Below are 22062 nucleotides of genomic sequence, written 5' to 3'. Positions count from 1 at the left end.
GGAGTGAGGGGTTTGATATGTTTTGCACGTAGACTTGACAAATTAGTATTTGAAAAATAGGGAGAAAACAGCTTTCCTTTTGAAGTCCTTTCAATATGCAGCCATCTCCTGGGGTGAATCAGGCCCAACACGGCCTGCCATGAGAGGGAAGGGCTTGTGTCAGGAAAATGTTCTTCGCTCAGAGCAGTGGGCACAACCTTGAGCTGCCAGAGCTCACGGAGCCTTTGGATGCTGCTCTCAGATACAAGTTTGGATTTTGCTTGGTATGTGTGGAGCTGGGAGGTGGACTCGATGACCCATGTGAGATTCTTTCAACTTGGGGTATTCTATGAATCTCAGATCAGTAACAGCAGTCGAATACTGAAGAAGAGGCATTTGTAGAAGCTGATCTATTAAATGATTAATTTTGGAGATACCTCATGCAGAAATCTTGGAAAGGGAATGAAAATGCTATCTGGTGATGTGGTAAGCCTCATTGTTTTGCTTAACTATTATGCCAGTCAGTGAAGAGAAATCTGTTAGAAGAGCTCTAGAAAGATCATCTAAGTGTTGAGGGAAGAAGCTTGTCAAAGTGAGTCTGAGCTTGTATAAAGCATCCTGGGGCTTTGGCCTCCAAAGGAATGTACAGATACGTTGCTGCAGTACGTTCAGCTGCAGGGTATGTGTGATGTACCAGCAGATAAAGCCTGCTGCTTCCCTCAGGTGTGACATTTGGGTTAGGCTTTCCACCCCTGGCCGACATACTGACCAATACTGTTTTCCTTTAGTTACTGAGAGGACATCAGAGAACCGACCTGTGAGCTGACTCCTCTGTCTGCTGTGTTGTTATTGTTTCAGTAGGAACTTCTTAGAGATGAGGTGTTATTCTTAAAGAATACTGTTTGTTCCAGGCTTGTTTTGCTGTCAGTAACAGCCCCATCTGGATGGATTCTAGCACAGCTTCGCAGTGCAGCGCTCTGGAGAATGCTGTGGGAGGAGCACAGCACTTAGCAAATATCACTGGTTCTCGAGCCTATGAGGTAAGAAGCATGACAAGAAAGTCCTCAGCAGAGTCTTGTGACCAAAACCAACTCTGTCACATCACAGCAGATAATGATCAGCTGTTAATTATAAAAGAGGCAGTTTTATTCAGTGTTTCTAAAGAAACTCCAGTGATATTATGCTTTGCAGTAAGCTCACGAAGAAAGACATGGAAATCCTATTCTGTGGAAATTCTCAAGTAAAATTAGGCAAAACACTGGAAATTTTACTTCAGGAAGCAGTGCAGGAGTAAGTTGGATTAAGCTGTTGCTCTTGGCCTGTATTTCCCCAGATGTGGTGTTCAGTGTCCATACTTACAGTCTCAGGGTCCAGCTCTCTGCTGGGAGCTCCTGTGCAGCCAGGTTTCCATTGGGATCACAATTCACTTTGTGTTACAGGTTTACTTGGGGTTAATGACTCAGTGTTTTGGGATCACTGCTCTAGGCTACTTCTGTAATTTAGATTGCCCTTTTGATGTTCCATGAAGGCTAACAAGCAGCTGTGTTAACCTAAGAAAAGTGAGCTTCAGAAGTTTGGGACTCTATCAGGGAGTGCTCTGTCACTCATCTCATCTTCCCAGCACTTCCCTCTCTTACAACCACGACAAAGAGTTATGGAGTGGGAGTGGGGCTGCCCTGCAGGCATCTTTGCACCTGTATGCTCTCACTGTTAGTTCAGTAAAGTAAGGCTCTAACCTCCCAGAATTCTCATTCTGGTTTTGAATCATGAAAGGTTTATAGCTGGTGTTTGAAATCAGATTTTATATACTACTAACGGTTTATTTTTAACTTACTAAAGGTTAAGGTTTTGGAAGATCAGTATTATGGGGTTTTTAGTTATTTGATATAATATATGAAGGAAAAATAGTTCTTCTCAAAACGGTTAATATCTTGTACTGATATTGCTTCTTTAAGTATAAAACTTCCTGCCTGTTCCCACTTACCTTCCTCACAGAGAGGCACGCAGGTTGGATAGCCTAAACCTTTTTAAGAAGGTGAAGGCAGCATTTCAATAGTGTTAGTTCCTGAGCATGTAATAAGAGTGATTCATTCCACTGAACCGTCATTTCTGAAATGTAAATTATGTATAGTAATGCTTTTTTTTTCCTCAGATTTTTTTTAAAGGTGAGCAAAATTCTCATAATGAGACCATGTGTTATAGCCTGTTTAGTGCAGATTGCCTGCTGTGCACTGACTTTCATCATGCATCAGACAAATTAAATATCCAAAGTGCAATGTACTGAACTCATTACACAGAGTTAATGATTATTGACTCCATTTAAGGTTTGTGTTTCTAAGCATTTGCATTTCTTTCTCAGCGTTTTACAGGAAACCAGATAGCAAAGATTTACAACCAGAATCCTGAGGTCTACGCACAAACTGAGGTTGGCTCAACTTCAACTTGTACTTATTGGAAATCACAGTTGAAAATCTTTTTAAGTGGAATTTTGTGGAGATGTCACCTTTTTTTTTTTTTTCTCCCCTAAAAGTATATTTACTTTTGTGCTTGCTTTAAGATAAAATTCTGTGACTTTTTCTTTATTTTACTTTTTGTGGATTTGTTAGTCATTAGATAAACGCAAATCGGGCATCAATTCCTGAATGCTGGTGTAACACAGTGGGCTCCATTGGATCCTAGCTTTTGTGGAGTAAGTTTTATTACAGGCTTTTATTTGAGTGCCAATAGGCTGGTATATATAACAGTTCAAATATGAGTGGGCACCTAAGCATACAGATGAAATTTTAATAGTGACAACTGGCTGTATGCATACAGAAGTATGGTTGTTCTGCCATACAAAGCTGGCAGCCATGCAGATATGCATAGGAACCAACTGCAGTCAATTCTAGATGTTTGCAGAAATTTTTCCCTTGCAGGAAACAACTTTGGTTGTTATTACGAATGAAACACATTGTTTAGTTTCCTCCTGTTGTTTTGTTTTTTTTTTTAATTTTTAGAAATCTATATAAATTCTTTCACCTCAATTTGTTAAGTATGCATCTAGCTGTGACTAAAATGGTTTGAAACAAGGTGAAACTTCCATGCAGATGTGATATAAACAAGGGAGAAGTTCCTGTCCTGTGAGTTGAGAATGCCATACATCTTGACCTATGAAGTCAGACTGCTTGTACTTTTACATTACTGCAGTTCTTGTTAGCATTGATCATAATTTTTAAAAATCTTATTCCTGCATGAAATATTTGATTTTGTGGGGAGGTGAATTGCAAATTTTGCTGCCTATTTTTTTTTTTTTTTTTTCTTTTTGTTTCATTATATAATTTTTTATGCTGGTAAAGGCTGGAATGAAACGGGACTAATGCAAGTTGATGGTAAGCTTAAGAATAAGCTTTGAAAAAGAAGCATTAATGGCAGGGGCAGGGTGGGGGGTGAGTTCCTGGGAACTAGAACCGCTCAGACTAAGCTAAGGCAAAAGGCTGGTGGCACTGATGCCACCTTTTTGGCAGCAAAGGATGTGCAAGAAGCTATGTTGTAGCACAAATGTCTGTGCTCTTAGGAACCCACAAGAAGCACTTAGCAGCTTGATAGTTTTAGCAGCATGTGGAAGGTGGATACCTTTCCTCCTCTAGGTCAGCTTGATAAACTAGCTGATTCACAGTTTAACTTCATCCTTTTCCTTCCATTTCAGGCAGCTTGTGCCCATTGGGGCACCGCAGAAGGTAGGCCTTTGTTATCTAAGCACAATGTGATATATTCCTGGGGAGAGATGCATGAAGAGCAAGTGCATCATTAAGTTTCCTGGCCATTATAAGTACATTTTTGAACTCTGGCTATAGTACATCTCTGAATGCCATGTGAAGCAGTGGTTTCATGGTCATTAATAACAAAACCCTGTCACTGCTGGCTCATAGAGATTTGATTCTGATTAGATGTTGGGTGACAATTGTAACTCTTTTGAATTAGAGAGCACAATAAGGAATTTGTTAGCTTTTATGCCAGTTTCTGGGGGCAGATAATACTTGATCCTACCGAAAGCTCAGCAGTAGCTGATTAACTTCGTAGTTCCTCTAGCAGACTTGAAATGGAGGTGAGTTCATGTTGCATCAGTGTTTTGTGTTATGTGACCAGGGCATTTTAGAGCTGGTGCTAGAAGCCCTGCAGCATCTAATGCGCTGTTGGAACATAACCTGAGGGAGAGCAGCGGTTGCTGATTTAGTTCAGATTACCAATTCCTGGAAGTAAATCCTAGGAGATCTGTCATCTCTGCTGGCATGGTAAGAGTTCAGATGGAGGTGTTGTCAGAGCCTTGCCTTACAGACCTGCACTCCAGGTTGACCAGTGTGTGTGGCTGTTTCCCCGATCATCCAGTTGTTGTTTTTTCTTATGTTTTTCCTTGAAGTGAGATCTAGAATATACCTCAGTTGTGAATTAATTCATGATAACATAGATATGCTAATATACTCGGTGTATTTTGCATGTTTCAGAATGCAAAATTATTAACAGCTTTTATCATAGGGTTACCTTTAAACTGATGTCTGCCATGTTGCTTCAGCAGGAATATAGAACTGAATAATCCTTGGAGGTGTACTTTTAAGTGTATTCTCCCTAACATTAAGCATCCATTAACATCTGCTGCTTCCAATTACTTAAGATATTTTCCTTCTTTGAAGTCAGTACTGATGAGAATCACTATCTCACTGTTTTTTTCTTTCAGAGGATCTCTTTAGTTAGCAGTTTTGCAGCTTCCCTTTTCCTAGGAGCTTATGCACCCATTGATTACAGTGATGGTAAGTATGTATGGGGTTTTCTGGTAGTGACAATTTAGCAAGGCAAAGTTTGTCTCTCTTCCTATCTGATGTAAAAGTGGGAGTAAAAAAGGTTTCTGCCATTTATTTTTGGTCTTTAAGCTTTAATGACAAGTGTATTAGTTTTTAAGCTAAATTACTCACCTACCAACCCCTATAGGTGAGTCTGTACCTCTAGAGATCATTGAGTCCAAGCCCTCTGGTAAAGCAGGTTCCCCGCAGGTCGCACTGGTAGGCATCCAGGCAGGCCTTCAATATCTCCAGAGAAGGAGACTCTACAACTTCTCTAGGCAGCCTGTTCCAATGCTCTGTCACTATGACATTTAAGAAGTTCTTTCTCACATTAGTATGGAACTTCCTGTGTTCCAGTTTCTGCCTGTTATTATCCTTTCAGTTTGTTGCTACTCTAGATGATGATGTCAGCTCAACTTCTGATACTTCTTCTTTGGTTTTTGCTTTGGTTTTGGTTTTTGGCTTTGAGTTGTGCAGGGGGCAAGCAAGATACATACTGTGATTATTTCTCTCACTCTTTACCCACCATCTAACTGGAACTAACAGGGATACTCTTTTGGAGTGAATCAGAGGAAAAGCAAAACCAAGCCACCCTCCCCCCCCCCCCCCCCCCCCAAAAAAAAAAAAACCCAAGCTCTATTTGAAAAAAACATAATGTAACCTTCTGTATTGCTCTATTCATCATAACAAAGAGCAAAGTGACTAGGCCAGTGTGTCTCCTTTCTGTTGTGTGTTATCTCAGTTATCCAGCTTTTCACTGGCAATTTTAAATGACAGTTACAAGCAATGCCTCCTTCCTGGGAGCTGCGCTATTATTTCTAAATAGCATTTTTGATTCCGTCTCTGAAAATAAGAGAAGATATTCTTCAGAGCTGAAAGGTTAGATAAAAAGATTCTCTAAGGAAATTTTGCATTATAGAGCTGTAGGTGACACCCATATGTGAAGACCAGCTCATTTTTTCCCTTCTGTTGTTCCATCAAAGCTCATAGTAATAGCAGGACAGCTCAATTTTAGCTAACGGTCAACTTATTCAATACCAGATATCCCATTTATATTTGAGACCTTAAAAATTGCAAGACAGTCCATTCTTATTTTGAAGCAATTGTGTGATTACTGCATCTGTCATCTTGTCTTGTTCTGTTAGCTGTGTATTTTCACAGCTAAATTTGTGCATGTGTATTATTGCCCACAGAATTGCTACTTTGCTCCTCAGTAGGCCCAAGTACTGAGCATTTCAGCCACTCAGCGACCTCCCCAAAGCTCCGTGTCCTGTGTTTCAAACAGAGACTGAGAGCTTCGGGATGCTTTTTTCTGACAAAGGAATACGTTGCTTCATTAGAAGATTTTCATAGAACATGTGTTGCATTTTTTTGAACAGCTCTAAGGAGAGCCTATCTGTTGTACCTCTGGATATTTATGTAACTTGAATCAATGTTATCTACTGTTCAGAGCGTGTAAGATTATTAAATCTCTGTGAAAAAAGATAAGGGAACTAAGCAGGGTGTTACAGTTCTCTTTACAACACTGAAGACTTTTTGGTGATGTAAGCTGTATTTGGTCTTGTACATTCTTATCTTCTGTTAATGTAATGAGAGAGAATTCTAATTTCAGTACTAAAATATAATTGCAGCAGTTATTTGGATCCATCTGTAAAACTTGCTTGTCACATACGATTTCTTGCAATTCCCTTGATCTTTTATGTTGCACCTGTGTGTTGTAGTTTGAAACACGTCTCAATAATGTTCATGTAATAGACTTAATCTTCATTTCTGTAGGTGTGACTTCAGGTCATATTGCCTTTAAAAAACCTTGTCAAATTGCTTAGTTCTGCACAATTCTCTCTTCAAATTTTCATGTTGTTTCAGGGAATGTGCTAGTCAGTTCTAGGAATTTTTCCTCTTAAAGATCCAATCTCACAAAGTTCAGATGAGCTTTATGGGCTCCTTATGCATGGCTGAGCACCTTGTCTGATTGATTTGAAAGAAATCAACTTACATTCTGGTGGAACGAAGAATAATTTTTATTTATATTGTGTGGAAGGTAAAAGTAAGATACATTTGGGACATATGAATGAAGTGGCCGCTTCAGGTGTTGTTTCTTTTAGAAGATACCTTAAAGAGCAGCTACTCAGCTCTTGACCTAGAGAAGCTTTATCTTTTGAAATGCTTTTCTAGGAGCCTTAGGCAAATTATAGCTTAGCATACTTGCTTCTGTTGTTCAACCAAATTAGGATGCTTAGAGCTGAAGCCTGTTCAGAAGGAAGCACAGTAAGCTGAACTTACTCTTGATGTGGGCTGTTGGTGTCAGCAGAGTTATGCTGCTTATGATCTGGGCTCTTGAGAAGGCAATCTGGAGCGCTGTAACACAAATGCACTTACCTGTTTATAAATATATGCAAATACTGATCTTTGGGTTGTTGATTAATGGAGCCAGTTAGTCGGCTTCTTTTGGTCTTTGTGATGACTTTTTTCCAACCTTGTAGTTTTATATAAGCAGTAAATGTTAGCAAGTCCCGGTTGTGCTCCTGAACACTTCATGTTAAGTCAGTGATGCTTGCAGTGGGATGCTGAATTCTGCTCACTTCTGTGTTGAACCTTTCCTCCATTCTTACCAGACTGTGGACTTGACTGTTGACCTTCCTCATTACTGATGGGGTGACATCTGGAGTGGCAAGTTGAAGGGTTTCATTTTGTTGTTTTTTCTTCCTTGTTTTTAATTTTATTACTTATTTTTATGTTAAACTTACAATGATGTTCTTAAGCCATTTTTTACTCACTTTTATTTCTAGAAGTGGCATAGATCATAACCAGAGGTGCTTGAGTTAGGTGCTCGTTGTGTTGCTCCATGTGTAAGTGAAGGAGCAAGCAGTTCCAGGGAGCATCCAGCTCTCTGGTTTCTCTTTCAGGTGTGTGTAGCTGGATAGGATGATCTGGGCCAATAGGCAGGTTGTTCTTATCAAGTAATTGTTTCACATCTTTTAAATGAGTTTTTGAGAGTGAGGTAAATTAGTTCGTCTGTCTTTTATCAGGGCATAACAGAGTCTCTGTGTGACTGTGTCTACCAGTCAATAAAACAGAAGTGCTGTTTCAGTTTATATATTAGCTTAGACCTTTTCAGTCATAAATGTTAGTGTTTTCTCTGTTTTATGGAGGAAAGATTGGAAGCACTCCTTATATCTTCAAAAACTGCATTGGAAGATACTGGTTGAGTGTTTCCCTATGCTTGCAGGGTATGGGGGTGAAGGATTTAAACCCTGAGGAAACAACAGCTACCCTTTCTCTAATAAAGTTCCTATTTATTTAAAGACTTCCTTGATCGCTGGTTAGGAGATTTTCAAGGAAACTTTCTAGCTTTGCTTAATTCTTCCTAGGCAGCCCTATTATGCCTGGGAGGCCTGGGAAGAGGCTGCTCACTCCCTTCATCCCCTGGAAGAGCAGATGGTGATGCTGGACTCAGGTTTCCTAGGCAGGAGGGATGGCTAGATTTAAGAGAAGTGAGAAAAGCTGGTCTGAGTCATCATCTTTCCTTCTCTTGGTGGTAATGACTCTAACAGTAGAGAAAGAAACTAACTGGTGCATAATTTAAGTGTGTTTAATTTGCGTGAAATTAGATGAATTGAATTTAACAAATTTAATTCTATTTTAAATGTTACTAAGTATAGTTCAAATTTCCTGCTGTTTGGCTTGGTTTATTCAGGTGCTTGTGCAGTGCAAAGCACTAAGTCCAGACCTTGTTGGTGATGCTTAGGATTGAGCTGTATGAATAGATACTTTATAAATAAATGTCTTTAATCTGTGGAAAAAGGCTGCTGGGAATTGATAATGTCAGCTTTTTTGTGCATGATTAACCAGCAGTGGGGTATGCAGAGGGAGTATGGCAGACTTGTGGATTTGTTCAGAGTAAGAGCCTTGTGATATGCTGGCTGAAATTTGGTTACAAACCTCCTCTTCCTCTGTGTCCCAGCACTGTGAGTGTCATCTTATTCCACAGGCAGTGCCTGCTGGGTCAACTTCACTGCCTTTGTGTTTTTTCACAGTTTCAAGATGTATTGAATTGAAGTAAACTTCAGGTATTCCAGTGCTCGGCTGAGAACGTGGTTGTGTTTCTGAGATAAATAAGTCACAGGCTAGACAGTCTTCAAAATGAAAATGTTGTTAATCCAGTGTAAGACTAATATGTCCCTGAGCAGCATTAACCAGTAGTGCTTACAGATTTTTCAAGTCTAATGAAATGTGCAATTAAAGACATCCTAGAAATATAAGCAAGGGATGTGGAGTGCTTAGTAGGTTGCTTAGATTTGATCACTGCTTCAGTTAACTTTATGAACTGGGGCAATGCAAATAAAATAGTGAGGAGAAAAAAGCAATGAGAGGTGAAACAGAAAATGATGTGCCCAGGAAAGTGGTAGAATTGCCATACCTGCAGGTTTTCAAGATGGAGATGGAGATGTGGCACTGAGGGATGTGGCTTAGTGGTCATGGTGGTGATGGCGTGGTGGTTGGGCTTGATGATCTTAGTGTTCTTTTCCAACCTCAATGATTCTATGATTCTAAGCTGGGGTGTTTTTTGTTTTGTTTTGTTTTTGCAACTGGTATTTTAATTTCATTGTCTTTGAAGAAGGAAGCACTGATATGGAGGAAGATGAGTCAATGTGGGCAGTGGATGTAGGTGCTGGTTTGATGCTCAAAGATAGCAGTGTATAGCCAAGCTGCCTAGGATAGAATTTCTTCATTGTTAGGTCTCAGATGAGGACAACTTGCCTTCAGGTGACACTGCTGCATCTAGACAGTAGTGAAGTATTTCTATAAAGCAGAAGGATTGAGGAGGAGTCAGTGGGGAGATATGTTTTCTTTTTTCTTTGTTTGAAAATAACTGATTTTTCTGTTGCAGTGTGCATCAGAGGAGTATTTTCTGCAACCTTGCAGATGAAAGGCAGTTAGGTAGAATCATCAGTATCAATTGTACTTAGAAGGGTTGAGACCATTCTATTTGAATGTAAAATGTTTTTTGTAAACTCTGCTGCCTGTAACGAGGTGGAATTTTGTGATGTAGTGCTGTTTTCTTTACCCAAGTTTTGTGTTTAATGATCTGTGCTTCTTGTTTTGATCTGTATCTTTCAGGTTCTGGTATGAATCTGCTGCAAATTTGGGAAAAAGTGTGGTCGGCATCCTGCCTTGATGCTTGTGCACCAGGGTTAGTGGAGAAACTGGGAAACCCTGTGCCATCCCATTCAGTTCTGGTACGTGCCTGTCTAGAGGAGTTTAAGTGAGCAAACTAGAGGAGTTTAAGAGACCAAACCCAAACAAACAACAAAGAATGGCAAAATATTTCTCACTGGAAAAAATTAGAGCTTTTTGTTGAGAGTTCTGCTGATGGTTCTTTCTTGGAGTGTATTTGAGTGTGTGTCTATGTGCACAATTACCCTCAGAGCTATGTTGGTTGATTTAATACTTCCAGGTATTCTGTACATATGCGTGTCAGAGCAGAAGAGGACACTTTTGGAAACTGGTAGCAGGTATCTGTCATAGCTTTCACTGTGGATCACCCTGGATTCTAGCATGCTCTGTGCTATGAAGACCAACAATTTGGCACATGCTCCAGTGATGAGAATTGTTGGGGTTTTCTCTTCCCACTCCCCGTATATGTCGTCTAGTCAGCTGGCTACTGCAGAACTGTGTGTGGCTTTTATTGCTGCAGAAACAGAACTCAACATTTGCATTACTTAGCAGGAGCCTTGTTTTAAATTGTAGAATTAACGAGTTAATCTTTGTGAATAACGGGGGATGTTTAGAGCTCCTCAATTCATGTAGCATAATGACGAAATCAAATCAAGGCTCACATCTCTTCAAGTAGATCAATTTAGTCTTCGTATCTAACAGAAAAAGAAAAGAGCTATTGCTTTAGATGGTGCACATGTGAAACAGTATAGATATCTGTCACTGATTCATCTTTAGTCAGTCTGTTAACGTAGCTGACTTGTGATTCTAATGCTAATCTTCTCTAATGGAGAGAAACATTGAAAAGTCCTTGTACTTTTGTAAGGGTAGTTGTTGTGTTCTCTTATTTTTTTCCTCTGTGGCTATCAGCTGTGGCTTAAAAAAAAAAGTGCAGTTCTTGGCCCGTAAAATAACAGGTGTCATATTAGAATCATAGAATTGCTGAGGTTGGAAAAGACCTCCAAGATCATCCAGTCCAACCATCCACCTATTACCAGTATTTCTCACCAAACCATGTCCCTCAGTACATCTAAATATTTTTTGAACACCTCCATCATTTCCTAATGTTCAGCCTGAATCTCCCTGGTGCAACTTGAGGCCACATTTCCTCTATTCCTGTCTCTTATCACAGAGGCCAACCCCCCACCTTGGTCAGCCTCCCTTCAGGTAGTTGTAGAGAGCAATGAGGTCTCCCCTGAGCCTTGTCCAGGCTAGGCAATCCCAGGTCCCTTAGCTGCTCCTCGTAACTTGTGCTCCAGACCCCTCATGTTCCAACATTTAATGTTGTGATGTGTATTAATGTTGTGTTTGCATTGGATTTTTAGTTTCTGTGTATTCCTTGCATGTGTGCAGAATAGGTGGATATGTTTGTTATTGGATGTGAGTAACATGAGAGTGAACCGGGGCTAAAGTGCTACTACTTACTTGATCTATTTCAAAATCTAATCTGCGTGTGTTTCTGAGATTGTCTGACAAAAAAATTGCACTCAAAATCAGGAAAATATTTATGCCTTAAACATACAGAAATTTTTCAACTGCTCTATGGGTTTTTGGGACTATGTTACAGCACTGTGTTGTGCACTGGGAGATTATTTTCCAATTTTGAGCTTTTTTTCCTTGCTCTGTATTTCTTTCTTTCCTTAGGGATCCATTTCTCCATATTATGTTCAGCGTTATGAGTTTAGCCCAGACTGTAAAATAGTAGCCTTTACAGGAGACAATCCAGGTGAGATGATTAAGTGTATAAAATTCAGTGAATATGTTTATGCGTGTACTGAAATTCTAGATCAATACTATTAATTCTCAGATGCTCCTTTATACAGTGAAAGGATATCACATTTATCAGCATTAATAGCTTTTTCTGACAGCCATCCCTCACTGATTATTCTTAGATATAGACATCTTGGATAAGCAGAGTACTGCAAATGACTTCCACTTAGCCTGTTATTTGGAGGTGACTTCATTTGCCTCCTGATAACTTCAGTTTTTGTTTGTCTCCACCTAACAGCCAATTCTTAAAATGAATTGCTTCCATTTTTGACTCAGGAAATGTGAATTCAAAGCCTGCTGTTGTATCTTTAGAGTCAAAGAGATGGAGATAGATGTTACAGCTGTTCTTTAAGAGTTAGAGCTGTCCCTTTGTCAGAGTGGTAGATCCCAATGTAGGGGAAGATGTTAATTTAGGGTCAGGTTTTGTAATCCTCAGAACTGTTTAAGTGCAGACAGAGCAAAGCCATCTGTTTCTCAGGACGGTGAAAGTGCTTACTGTATTACAGGAGTGTGCCCAGGTTTGGATTGAGATATAGGATTCATCCTGGAATGTTTCCCATGAGCAGTATGGGAGATGAATGTCTTGAAAATTGAATTGATTTTTCTTGAGATTAAAATTCAGTTTAGTCCAATAGATACATGAGTAGTCTGTAAGTGGAAGCCTTTGTGCTTTAAATAAGGCTCCACAGTATTTAAAACTTGAACATACAAAACTTTAGAGAATCCTGCAGCTCTGTAGCTCTTGGCCTTGAATGTTTTTGATTCAGTGTCAAAAATAACTCCATCGCCCAAACTCTTACGCTGTACAGGCCAAGGCTGTCACAAGTATACTTGCCATTTATATTCTGCTTTGAGGTGGTGAATTCAATGTACTGTGACGTCTCATGCGGTATGCTATAATTGAGTCACACAAGTAACTTTTTATCTGACTTCTGGTTTCAGCATCGTTGGCAGGGATGAGGCTTCAAGAAGGAGATATTGCAGTAAGTCGAAACGTATTTCTGAAAACTGTTCATGTCCCTGAATAAGTAGAGTGTATGAAATGTGGAACAGTAACAAGGGCAGTAGCTGTAGGTTATCAGTCAAATTAATCTGCCAGTGTTGATTTTCTGTTTATTGGCTTCATGCTTGTTTTATTTCTATCAATGTGCAAGCTGTCTGAAAGATTTTAAGCAAACTGTGTAACTATTTTTAACTAACGCTCCAGTCACTAAGGCCCAAGTCTCTGTCTAGTATGTATTTCACTGATGTGACAACCTGAAAGTCAGAGCTAGCTTCAGTATGAATCCAATTGACTTAATGTGTAATTTAAAAACAATTAGTGGTGATAACAAATGGTTTTAATTTAATTTCTGTATTGCTTTCCATGCACGTTGTGATAACGCCTCAATTACTTTTTTTTTTCTTCTCCTCCAGATTAGCCTTGGCACAAGTGACACATTGTTTCTGTGGATCCAGGAGCCAACTCCAGCCTTAGAAGGTCATATCCTCTGCAATCCTGTTGATTCTCAAACATACATGGCACTTTTATGGTAATATCTTTTTTTTTTGGTACGTTTGGGATCAATAGCATATTTGTCTGTGTTAGTGTTTTATTCCTTTTGCAAAATGATCACGAATAGAACATTCAGCATTCTGTATGGTCTCAGGCAATCTATTGCTGAAACATTTGCATCAGTGTTAGAGCATTCTCATTGTTTAGCGTGGGTAACTGCAACTGCAGAGTTATGATGGATAGATTTTCATGGCAATAAAAAGGCAAAATTATTTTTATATATTCAAAGAGCCAGTTCACTATGAATCTAAGATAGTATATTTAAAGTATAGGAATAATAGCCTTTTGAAATGTAATAATCTGGAATGTCGGAAGCTTGACCAGACTGTACAACTTCTGTGCTATTCTAGTGGTCCAGGGGGGACATAAAGGGGCAGGTGAAAGGTTTCTTTTTGTGGAGGAGTATAATCAGTGCTGTTCAGGGACAGATTAGGCTGCGCATGTGGAAAATAGTGAGATCTCAAGAAACTGAGCTGAGAGAATGAACCTCATGGTGGCTTTTGGCTGCTGTGATCTGGGAATGGTTTGGCTGTTATCCAAGCAAGCAGGTGGAAAGAGGACCTGAAGCTACCTTGTCCCTGTGTTCAGGGAAAAAACTTACAAGTCAGAGGCAAATATTTACAGATACAAGTATTTTACAGATACATTTGAAGTGGAAATCCTTGGGGTTGCACAGAGTACAGCACAGAATTTATCGGTGGGAGTGAATGGGGCTATTGCTTGGGAAGAACTTCAGAAAGGTGTAATGGACCCATTAGTTGTGAGTGTACAGATACAGTCCTCTTAAAGAAATTTTGATTCCCCCAACTTGGGCTGATTCTTATGTCATAGTAGTAACATTGTTTCAATTATTACAAATTAGCTGGGGTATAAATGGCATTTTCTGAAGTGGAGATTGGATGGCCTTCCTGGTTAAAGCAACCTGTTCCCTATGGATTTTGAGATTACCTCTTGTTCTTTTTGGTTTTTTTTTTTTGATATGACAAAATCAGACTGTAGGTGCTTCAGCAGAGCTCACATCTGCCTTTTAAGTGTGATTTCTTTATCTGAATAAGAATGGGATGCTGTAGATGACAGTGGGAGCAGGGTTGTGAAGTTGAGTTTAGAACGTTGATGTTGATTGCAAGTTACTGATTTTCATAATATGATTTCTCAACAGTTGGCTATTTTTGAAGCTTCGTATTTAAGTTTCAATTTTTTTCCTAATTTTTCCCTGTTTTGACTTCTTTGCCAATACTGGCATGGAGCAAGGCCTCATAAGTCTTACTGGACCCAAGCCGGCTCCATACCAGTACAACACTCCTGAAATCATAAATGATGTAATGCAGTGAAGAGATGCTTTTCCTCCTTACAGTCATCTCACAGCTAGCCTTTTCTTACTATGACAGAGTGCTTCTGACAGGAAGTCAGCTTCCTCACCATTCAGACCATTTCTCAGTACAAAAACACAGCTCCCCAAATCCTTCTCTACAGCCAGCATGAGCAGAGCTGATGTGTGTTCTTCAGTGCTTTGGGCTCCAGGAAACAATGATAAGCCAGGCTTTGGGTTGCAACTCCTGTCCTTGGTGCTCTGAGATGTGGTAGCTGTTCAGAGCTAGACTGAGCATGGCGTGATCTGCTGGCCTAGATGTAAGCCAACTCATTGGAGAGATGTAGAAGAGCATCTCTGCACTGTGTTCATCAACATGTCTTGTAATAGTTTTCTCTCTTACTCAGTTTCTTGCTTCTCCATCTGTTTCCATAATGAAGAGAGGATAGTATAGTTTTGATTGCCCAGCTGTCTTCAATTGATGTACTAAGCAGCAATATTACATAAAACAGCAATTTGCTTTAAAAATCTAGAGCCAAATGGTTTGGAAAATGCATATGGTATGTTTATGTGTTTCAGTTTTAAGAACGGCTCTCTGATGAGAGAGAGGATCCGAAACGAGTGTGCTTCAGGCTCCTGGGATGAATTCTCCAAAGCCTTATCATCTACTGCTGCTGGAAACAACGGGAACTTGGGTACGAGCCTCAGCAGGGCTGGGATTTCCTGAGGTTGATTAAAGACATGACTTAGTAGGAGTTGTGCCTACTTTTTACTTGAGTCATGGAAAGGACTAAGAATTACGTTGAGCTGTGCAAGGGAAATTTTTAAGGCGTGCTCAGAAATACTCTGGCAGGCTGAGTGCCATTACAGTATTCTTCTTCAAAATTGACTCAAAATAAAAAAAAGATATTTATGGATCTCTTTCGGCCACTGAAAAGGAGTTAACTGCAGATAGTTTAAAATGAGTAATTTCTGAAGGAGATTTGTTTTTTGCTGAGGTCTCAAGCCATGTGGTTTAAATAGCCCCATGCTTTTTTTTTCTCAGTCTTCAATCATTCTGATCTCTTAACATTTCTCTAGAATCTTTCTCTTGCATGTGAATAAAGCAGTAATATCAAATCTTACCCAATGTCCTGCATTTTCCCCTACGTGTGTTGTAAAGGCCACTTCATCCCTGATTTTGCCCAACATTAGGCTAAGTGAATGAAAGGAAATAATCAAAACAGTTTAAAAATATTAACAAACTCATGTATTTGAATTTTTACATTATTTTATTTTTGAAAATTTAACATTTTCAAGGTATTGAAAGATGAGTGTTTGTATAATCAAGATTAATATTTGACTGTTGTATTTGAAATCATTGCAATCATGTTAGATCTGAGTCAAATTAATTTTAAAAAACACTGTAGGGTTATTAAGCTATGGAAGACTTCAATCTTTAGGAAAGTGAATTTAAGATGCAGTTTCTTGACAAAGTGAGGTTAGCACTGATTTCATGTTCAGAATCCCAGTATGAAAAAGACAGGGAGCTGTTGGGGAGGATCCAGAGGAGAGCCACGAAGATGATCAGGGGACTGGAGCACCTCCCCTATGAGGACAGGCTGAGGGAGCTGGGCTTGTTCAGCCTGGAGAAAAGAAGGCTGTGGGGTGACCTCATGGCAGCCTTCAGTACCTAAAGGGAGCCTACAAACAGGAGGAATCAACTCTTTGAAAGGGCAGATAACAGCAGGACAAGGGGAAATGGTTTTAAGTTGAGGGAGGGGAGATTTAGGTTGGATGTCAGGGGGAAATTCTTTACTATGAGAGATGGTGAGGTGCTGGAACAGCTGCCCAGAGAGGCTGTGGATGCCCCGTCCATCCCTGGAGGTGTTCAAGGCCAGGTTGGATGGGGCCCTGGGCAGCCTGGTCTGGTATTGAATGTGGAGGTTGGTGGCTCTGCGTGTGGCAGGGGGTTGGAGCTTCGTGATCCTTGAGGTCCCTTCCAACCCTGGCCATTCTGTGATTCTGTGAATTCATGTTATGTCCTGTCAAATCCAGTCTCTGGGGGGTGTTAAAGTGGTCAGGCATTTCTTGCCACTAGATGAATCAGGTCAGTTGATAGGAGGAAATTATTCCAAAAGTCAGACAATAGTGAAAGAAAAATGGAAGTTGATGAAAACCTTGTTATTGATATCAGGGATAGCAGGACACTGCCTAGAATTTAAAACTTGTGTTACGATATATTCACTTGGGTAACTCAGTCCTCTATAAAAGTGGGTGTTCTGTGAAACCTGTCCTTCAGTTTTGATAACTGATAACCTTGCGTGACTTCTGGGTTATTTGAGATATTTAAACATGTAAAAATATAGGAGTCTCTGATTTCCTGAACAAAGCAGAGTGGAGAAGAGCCTGGTTTGGCTTCCTTTCTTTTATCCCTTGTTCCCTGCACACTGAGCAAGATGATGCCTTTGGAGGCTTTGGAGATGTGGAGATGAGCAGAGGCAGCTGCTAGGGTGAAGTTTTCTTGGGGGCTAATGCTTATTGGTCTCCTAGGGCAGCATATCCTCATTCTGAAGACCTGAGCCTTACAGTCTGTGCTTAGTTTCCTAGCTGCTCTGATCAGCTTTCCAATTCTTGTTTTGTTTTGTTTTGTTTTTTGTCTCCTTTCCTGAGTATCTTTTCTGACCAAGTTGCCATCAACGCGAAGGAAATCTTCTTCACACTTTTTCTTCTAAGTGTCTGCAAAGCATTACTGCATTTCCTTAGATCTCATTAATAATATTCAGAGACCAGTTCTGCTTTGTGACTTAAAACAATCTGATGCTCTCTCATAAATTCATGAAATCTAATCCAGTGCATGGAATGTTCTGCTATTCCTACACACTTCTTACAAACCTCTCTTTTTCATTTTTTTCTTTCAACTTTGCAAATAATTTACTGAAACTATTTCTATTATATATTATCTTAGTACTCTGCTACTTGTATATGTACATGATCTGGTGGATGGGAACTGTTTTGGTAGACTTATCTTTTATTCTATTGCTTAGATTTCTAATGAAGTGTTAGAGGCCTAGAGCCAGCCTCTTTTTTGTAAAGCCAAAAGTAATTAAACTTATTAAATCTGGACTGAAATTAGTTAAGAAACAAGCTGTATGGTATACCAAATGTCTTTCTAAACATAATGATTTGTATTTATTATTTCAGCTCTGTGCTGAAATAAGATTACAGCTTTGAGCTAGGAGAAAACATGACACTCTTGAATGTTAACTGATGCAGGTTTCTACTTCGACGTGATGGAAATCACTCCTGAAGCGGTTGGGATTCACAGATTCAACAGCGACAACCAAAAGGTAGTGATAATCTAGTTATTGCCTAAAACCTTGAAGGTGTGCTGCCAAAGCTTGAAGTGTTTGCTGTTATCTCTTGCCTGAGATGCTCGCTTCCAAGTTCCAAGTGCCTACTGTTTAAATGAGTGCTTAGTTGCTTCTTGCTGTTTCACAAGTTTGTAGGCACTGGTTGTGGTACATGGAAAAAGTCAACTTTTTTGTGAAACGTTCTTTTTTTCAGCTCATTGTTTTCCCACTTCTGCTAGCTTTCATCTGGTTAACAGAGGACTGAAAGATGCTACTTGTAACAACTAACAGAAAGCTTGTTTCACTTCTGTGCAGACAGAAATACATAGATTTAAACTCCCTGGCATTGCTTGAAGCGTTTGAATTTTATATACTTTAATTTTTCAATTTTTGAGGTATTGATCCTTAAGCAGCCTTTGGTGTTGAGAAATACTAATAGTTTACAACTCACACTAGTCCTCTTTCCGTTCTGCATTGATTTCAGGACTGATGGATTTGCCAGCAGTTCCAAGGTTACGGGTTGCGTTTTTGAGTCTTTACGTGTCTTATGCATACGAATAGAGGACTGGCCTAGCTGAAAGCTGACTTCAGAGTGAAGACAAGGATAATGAACTGTAAATCTGTCTTGTGCTTTTAACCTGTCACCCAGCCTGGCGTTGTATACTGTGTAAGATGCTGGTTAACTTAATGCATTCATTCTTTTGATACAGGTTTTGAACTTTCCAAAGGAGGTGGAAATACGAGCCTTGATTGAAGGGCAGTTCATGGCCAAGAGGATTCATGCTGAAAAGCTGGGGTATAAAGTCAGTAAGTATGCTGACAGTGCTGCAGAACTAATGATAATACAGTTCAAACACAAAGATGGGAGCTCTGGCAGTAATGTCAGTATTGTGAATCGTACATACAGAAACTGGTATGACTTCTGAATGAGCCTGCTGGAAATATTTTTGACAGTTTGCTGGGGACAAGCTTTTGCAGATGTTAACTAAAGAGGCAGCAATGATTAAACTTCGATTACTTCTTTGCAAGTATTCTTGCTGTTTGTTACTAAGCTGCATTGTCAATTTTTAAATAAGAGCTTTGACTTTGATAGCTTTGTTAAGTGAAAAAAAGACTAGGCTTCTGCCTAAGGCACCAGGCTGTAACTCAGAAAATCTGAAATCTATGTTCAGTTCCTGGACCTGCCATAAGATGCTCACTTATCTCCAGAGTTTTCTGCTAATGAAACAGAAGTCATTTTCCTGTCTTGTGATTTAGAAAGGAAAAGATCTTGCACTCCAGAATTTTTAGTGCAGCAAAATCAGCTGGTATTTTACATATAGAGGTGGGAGCAGAATCACTACTGCCTGTGTAATTCAAGGGGAAAAATACAGGAAATTTGAGAAGCTGTTTTGTTTTTTTTTCTTTTCTGCCAGTACCTCATCCAGTGGCATCTTAAAAACATTTTTCAACTCTTCTTGAGAGTTTTCTAAAATAATGACTTTGCAGAATAAAATGTTGGTTATTGATACACTTCAAAACAAATCCTGAGCGCTTTCTTTACAAGCCTTTTATTTTCTCCAACCTCTGTGCTCTTGTCCGCAATCACGAGGGATACTGTTGTGACTTTGTTTTTCTTCTGTACTTGACACAGTATTTAATTGTGGAGGTTATTTATGCAAACAGAGATTCAAATAGATTGTGTTTAAAATACCAATTTCTACTCTGTTCGTAGGTGTGGCTCTACAGTATGATGGGCTTATGCAGCTAGGAGGCTCATGGTTGAAGAGGATACGTTTGTACTTCATGAATGTCAGGGTTCAGACAAATACAGAGTCGGAGAAGAACTATTTAGGATGTCAGACAACTCTGATGCAGGAATGAGTGGGTAGAAATTGTCTCTACGTGTGTTGAGGCTAAGTAGGGCAGATGAAAACCTCACTTGTTGTAGGATTTCATAAGCTTTAAAAGAACACATACCTTTTTTTTTTTAATTTTAGTGCTGTAGGATCTACAGCAAAAAGGAGATTGTTTTCCTGTAGGTTCCTTGGAACCTTGTATGCTTTTGCTTTGTTTCATCCCGAGGGTCTAGCTATTTGGTAACTAACAGATGAATTGCTTTGAGAAAGAACTGCTGTACATAGTGTAGGCTGTATGCATCTCCTACTTTTCCTTAGTGGTATTATTGAAATGTCATCTTCTGTTGTTTGTGTGGTGATGGCAAGCTTGCATCTGCATTTGTTGTGTGACAGCTCTGAAAACAGGGTGTGTTCTGAACGTGTTTCAGGGTATGGATGAGCCCTGTGGGAGTTACTCTGATACTATCAGGCTTTCTCTTGTTTCATAGTTGAAGCTGTGCTGCTTTTCAGGCTGCTTTTTTTGGCTTTAATGTGATTAAACCTCATTTACTTTTTGTATGAAAGATGCAGTCAGGATCCTTGTGCTTATTCAATTCTTTTTAGGCCTATTCTACATGGGGAATTTACTTTCAGGAATCAAGAATTGCATTCACAAATGCAATTACAGCAGTGTAAATCTGTTGTTCACATCAGTAAGAGAATACTTACTGTGAGTAATAACTACTTGCAAAATCCAGAAGGTTAAGTGATGGCACTTCTAAATCTATCTGCAACAGAAGATGGAAGTGATACGGTCAGTCACAACAAGCACTTTCTGAAGTCATCCTGAGGTTTACATGGCACCATCTCAAATGAGCAAATGAGCCAGAAATCTGGCTGAGGATTTCTACACCTGGCATCAAGGTGCTGCAAAGTCATTTTTGCAGAGCTGTGAACCTGCTTCTCCACTCCTGGGCCAAATGCACTTTGGCTGACTGTAATCGTGACAGCTTGCAGGTATGCCAGAAAGTGGCTTTTTAGGGGAAGAGAATTTTGTGGAAAATACTTTTGTCTTTCAGAGTTCTTGGATATGTGCTGCAAACATTACATGTGTTATATAATTTCTTAGAATTTATTTTCAGTTAATGAATGTATTATCTTGCTAGTAGAAGTACTTTAAAGCTTCTCATTCTACCTGGCTCTGCAGGAAGAGGTGCAATGATGCTGAAGTATAGTTTTACATGTGAGATTATTCAGCAAGTTTGACACGTCCAATACATTACAGATCTTTCACAAACTATGAAGAATAGTATACTAAGCCTTAAAGCAGCTCTTCAGCTGCTGTGTGTGTATGCAGGCTTCAGTGCAGCTTGTGTGCCAGTAGAGGGCAGGGGATTCTGTCTCATGATTTTTTCCTTTGAGGCTGGGATGTGTGTTTCTGCCTGCTGAAAATGGCAGAGTCGCTGGATGATCTTTAAGAGAAAAGTTAGACCTTACATTGATTTGGTTGTGATTTGAGGGGTTTAAAAGTGTGTGTCACTGTGCTCAATTGCTCTAATCTTTGTCAATCAGATTTCAGGGGAAATCATTCAGTAACACCCTGTATCCTGTTTTGCTTAAGGGTTGGATAGAGTGTTGTGATCTAGAAGCAAACAAGTGAAGTTTGGTCTGTGCCTGTTGTTTACATCCTCTCATTCAGAGATCCATGCAGATAAGTTGAAGGTTTGCTGTTATGCTTTTATTTTCCTGGATTTTGATTGTATCATAAACACCTGTTTTGTCACATCCTTTTTCTGCTTGCAGCCATCCTCTTTTGAAAGCCAAGCTCACAACTGGAGTTCAGATGCTGATCATATAGCTGTGCTTGTTGGCTCTTTTGGGAACCTTTTGTAATAAGGAACATACACGTTTCTGTAGTTAAAACCATGGCAACTTCATAGAGAGATGACAATGTCTGCAGCTCAGTGACACAGGTGATCACAGCAGCTATAAAACTACAGTGGCAGATCACTCTGAGCCACTGACATACTTTAATAATCTTGATGATCACGTCACTGTTGATTCTACTCCTGACTCCTGAAAATTCATATTGACACTGGGCTGGAGAACATTATGATTGTCCTTGCTTGCACCCAGTGAACTTGTTCTGGTGAACACCTGCAAAACTAATGATTGTTGGGAGAAAATCTTCTCCCCTGGTCACCAGTCAGTGAAGTAAATACTACAGAGGTGTATGTGATGTACGCTGAAGGAAAACAGTACAAAAGTT

The 22062-nt window shown here is 39.6% G+C and overlaps 1 protein-coding gene across 4 annotated transcripts in view; it reads left to right on the top strand.

Moving 5' to 3' along the window:
- Positions 1-22062, top strand: part of XYLB (xylulokinase) — a 159801-nt gene that overhangs the window by 21349 nt on the left and 116390 nt on the right. For all 4 annotated transcript variants that reach the window (XR_007378216.1, XR_007378215.1, XM_048951517.1 and 1 more), the window contains exons 7-16: positions 891-1019; positions 2339-2404; positions 4691-4763; positions 9915-10033; positions 11655-11736; positions 12723-12763; positions 13197-13312; positions 15224-15339; positions 17900-17973; positions 18687-18783. Coding sequence is in view for 2 of the 4 variants with exons in the window: in XM_048951517.1 (XP_048807474.1) it covers positions 891-1019; positions 2339-2404; positions 4691-4763; positions 9915-10033; positions 11655-11736; positions 12723-12763; positions 13197-13312; positions 15224-15339; positions 17900-17973; positions 18687-18783 (913 nt within the window). In the remaining 2 variants the exon portion in view is untranslated. The remainder of the gene's footprint in view (positions 1-890; positions 1020-2338; positions 2405-4690; positions 4764-9914; positions 10034-11654; positions 11737-12722; positions 12764-13196; positions 13313-15223; positions 15340-17899; positions 17974-18686; positions 18784-22062) is intronic.

The sequence above is a fragment of the Lagopus muta genome, chromosome 7, assembly GCF_023343835.1.
Source record: "Lagopus muta isolate bLagMut1 chromosome 7, bLagMut1 primary, whole genome shotgun sequence".
Classification (NCBI taxonomy): Eukaryota; Metazoa; Chordata; class Aves; order Galliformes; family Phasianidae; genus Lagopus; species Lagopus muta.
This window is presented reverse-complemented; position numbering and strand designations above follow the sequence as displayed.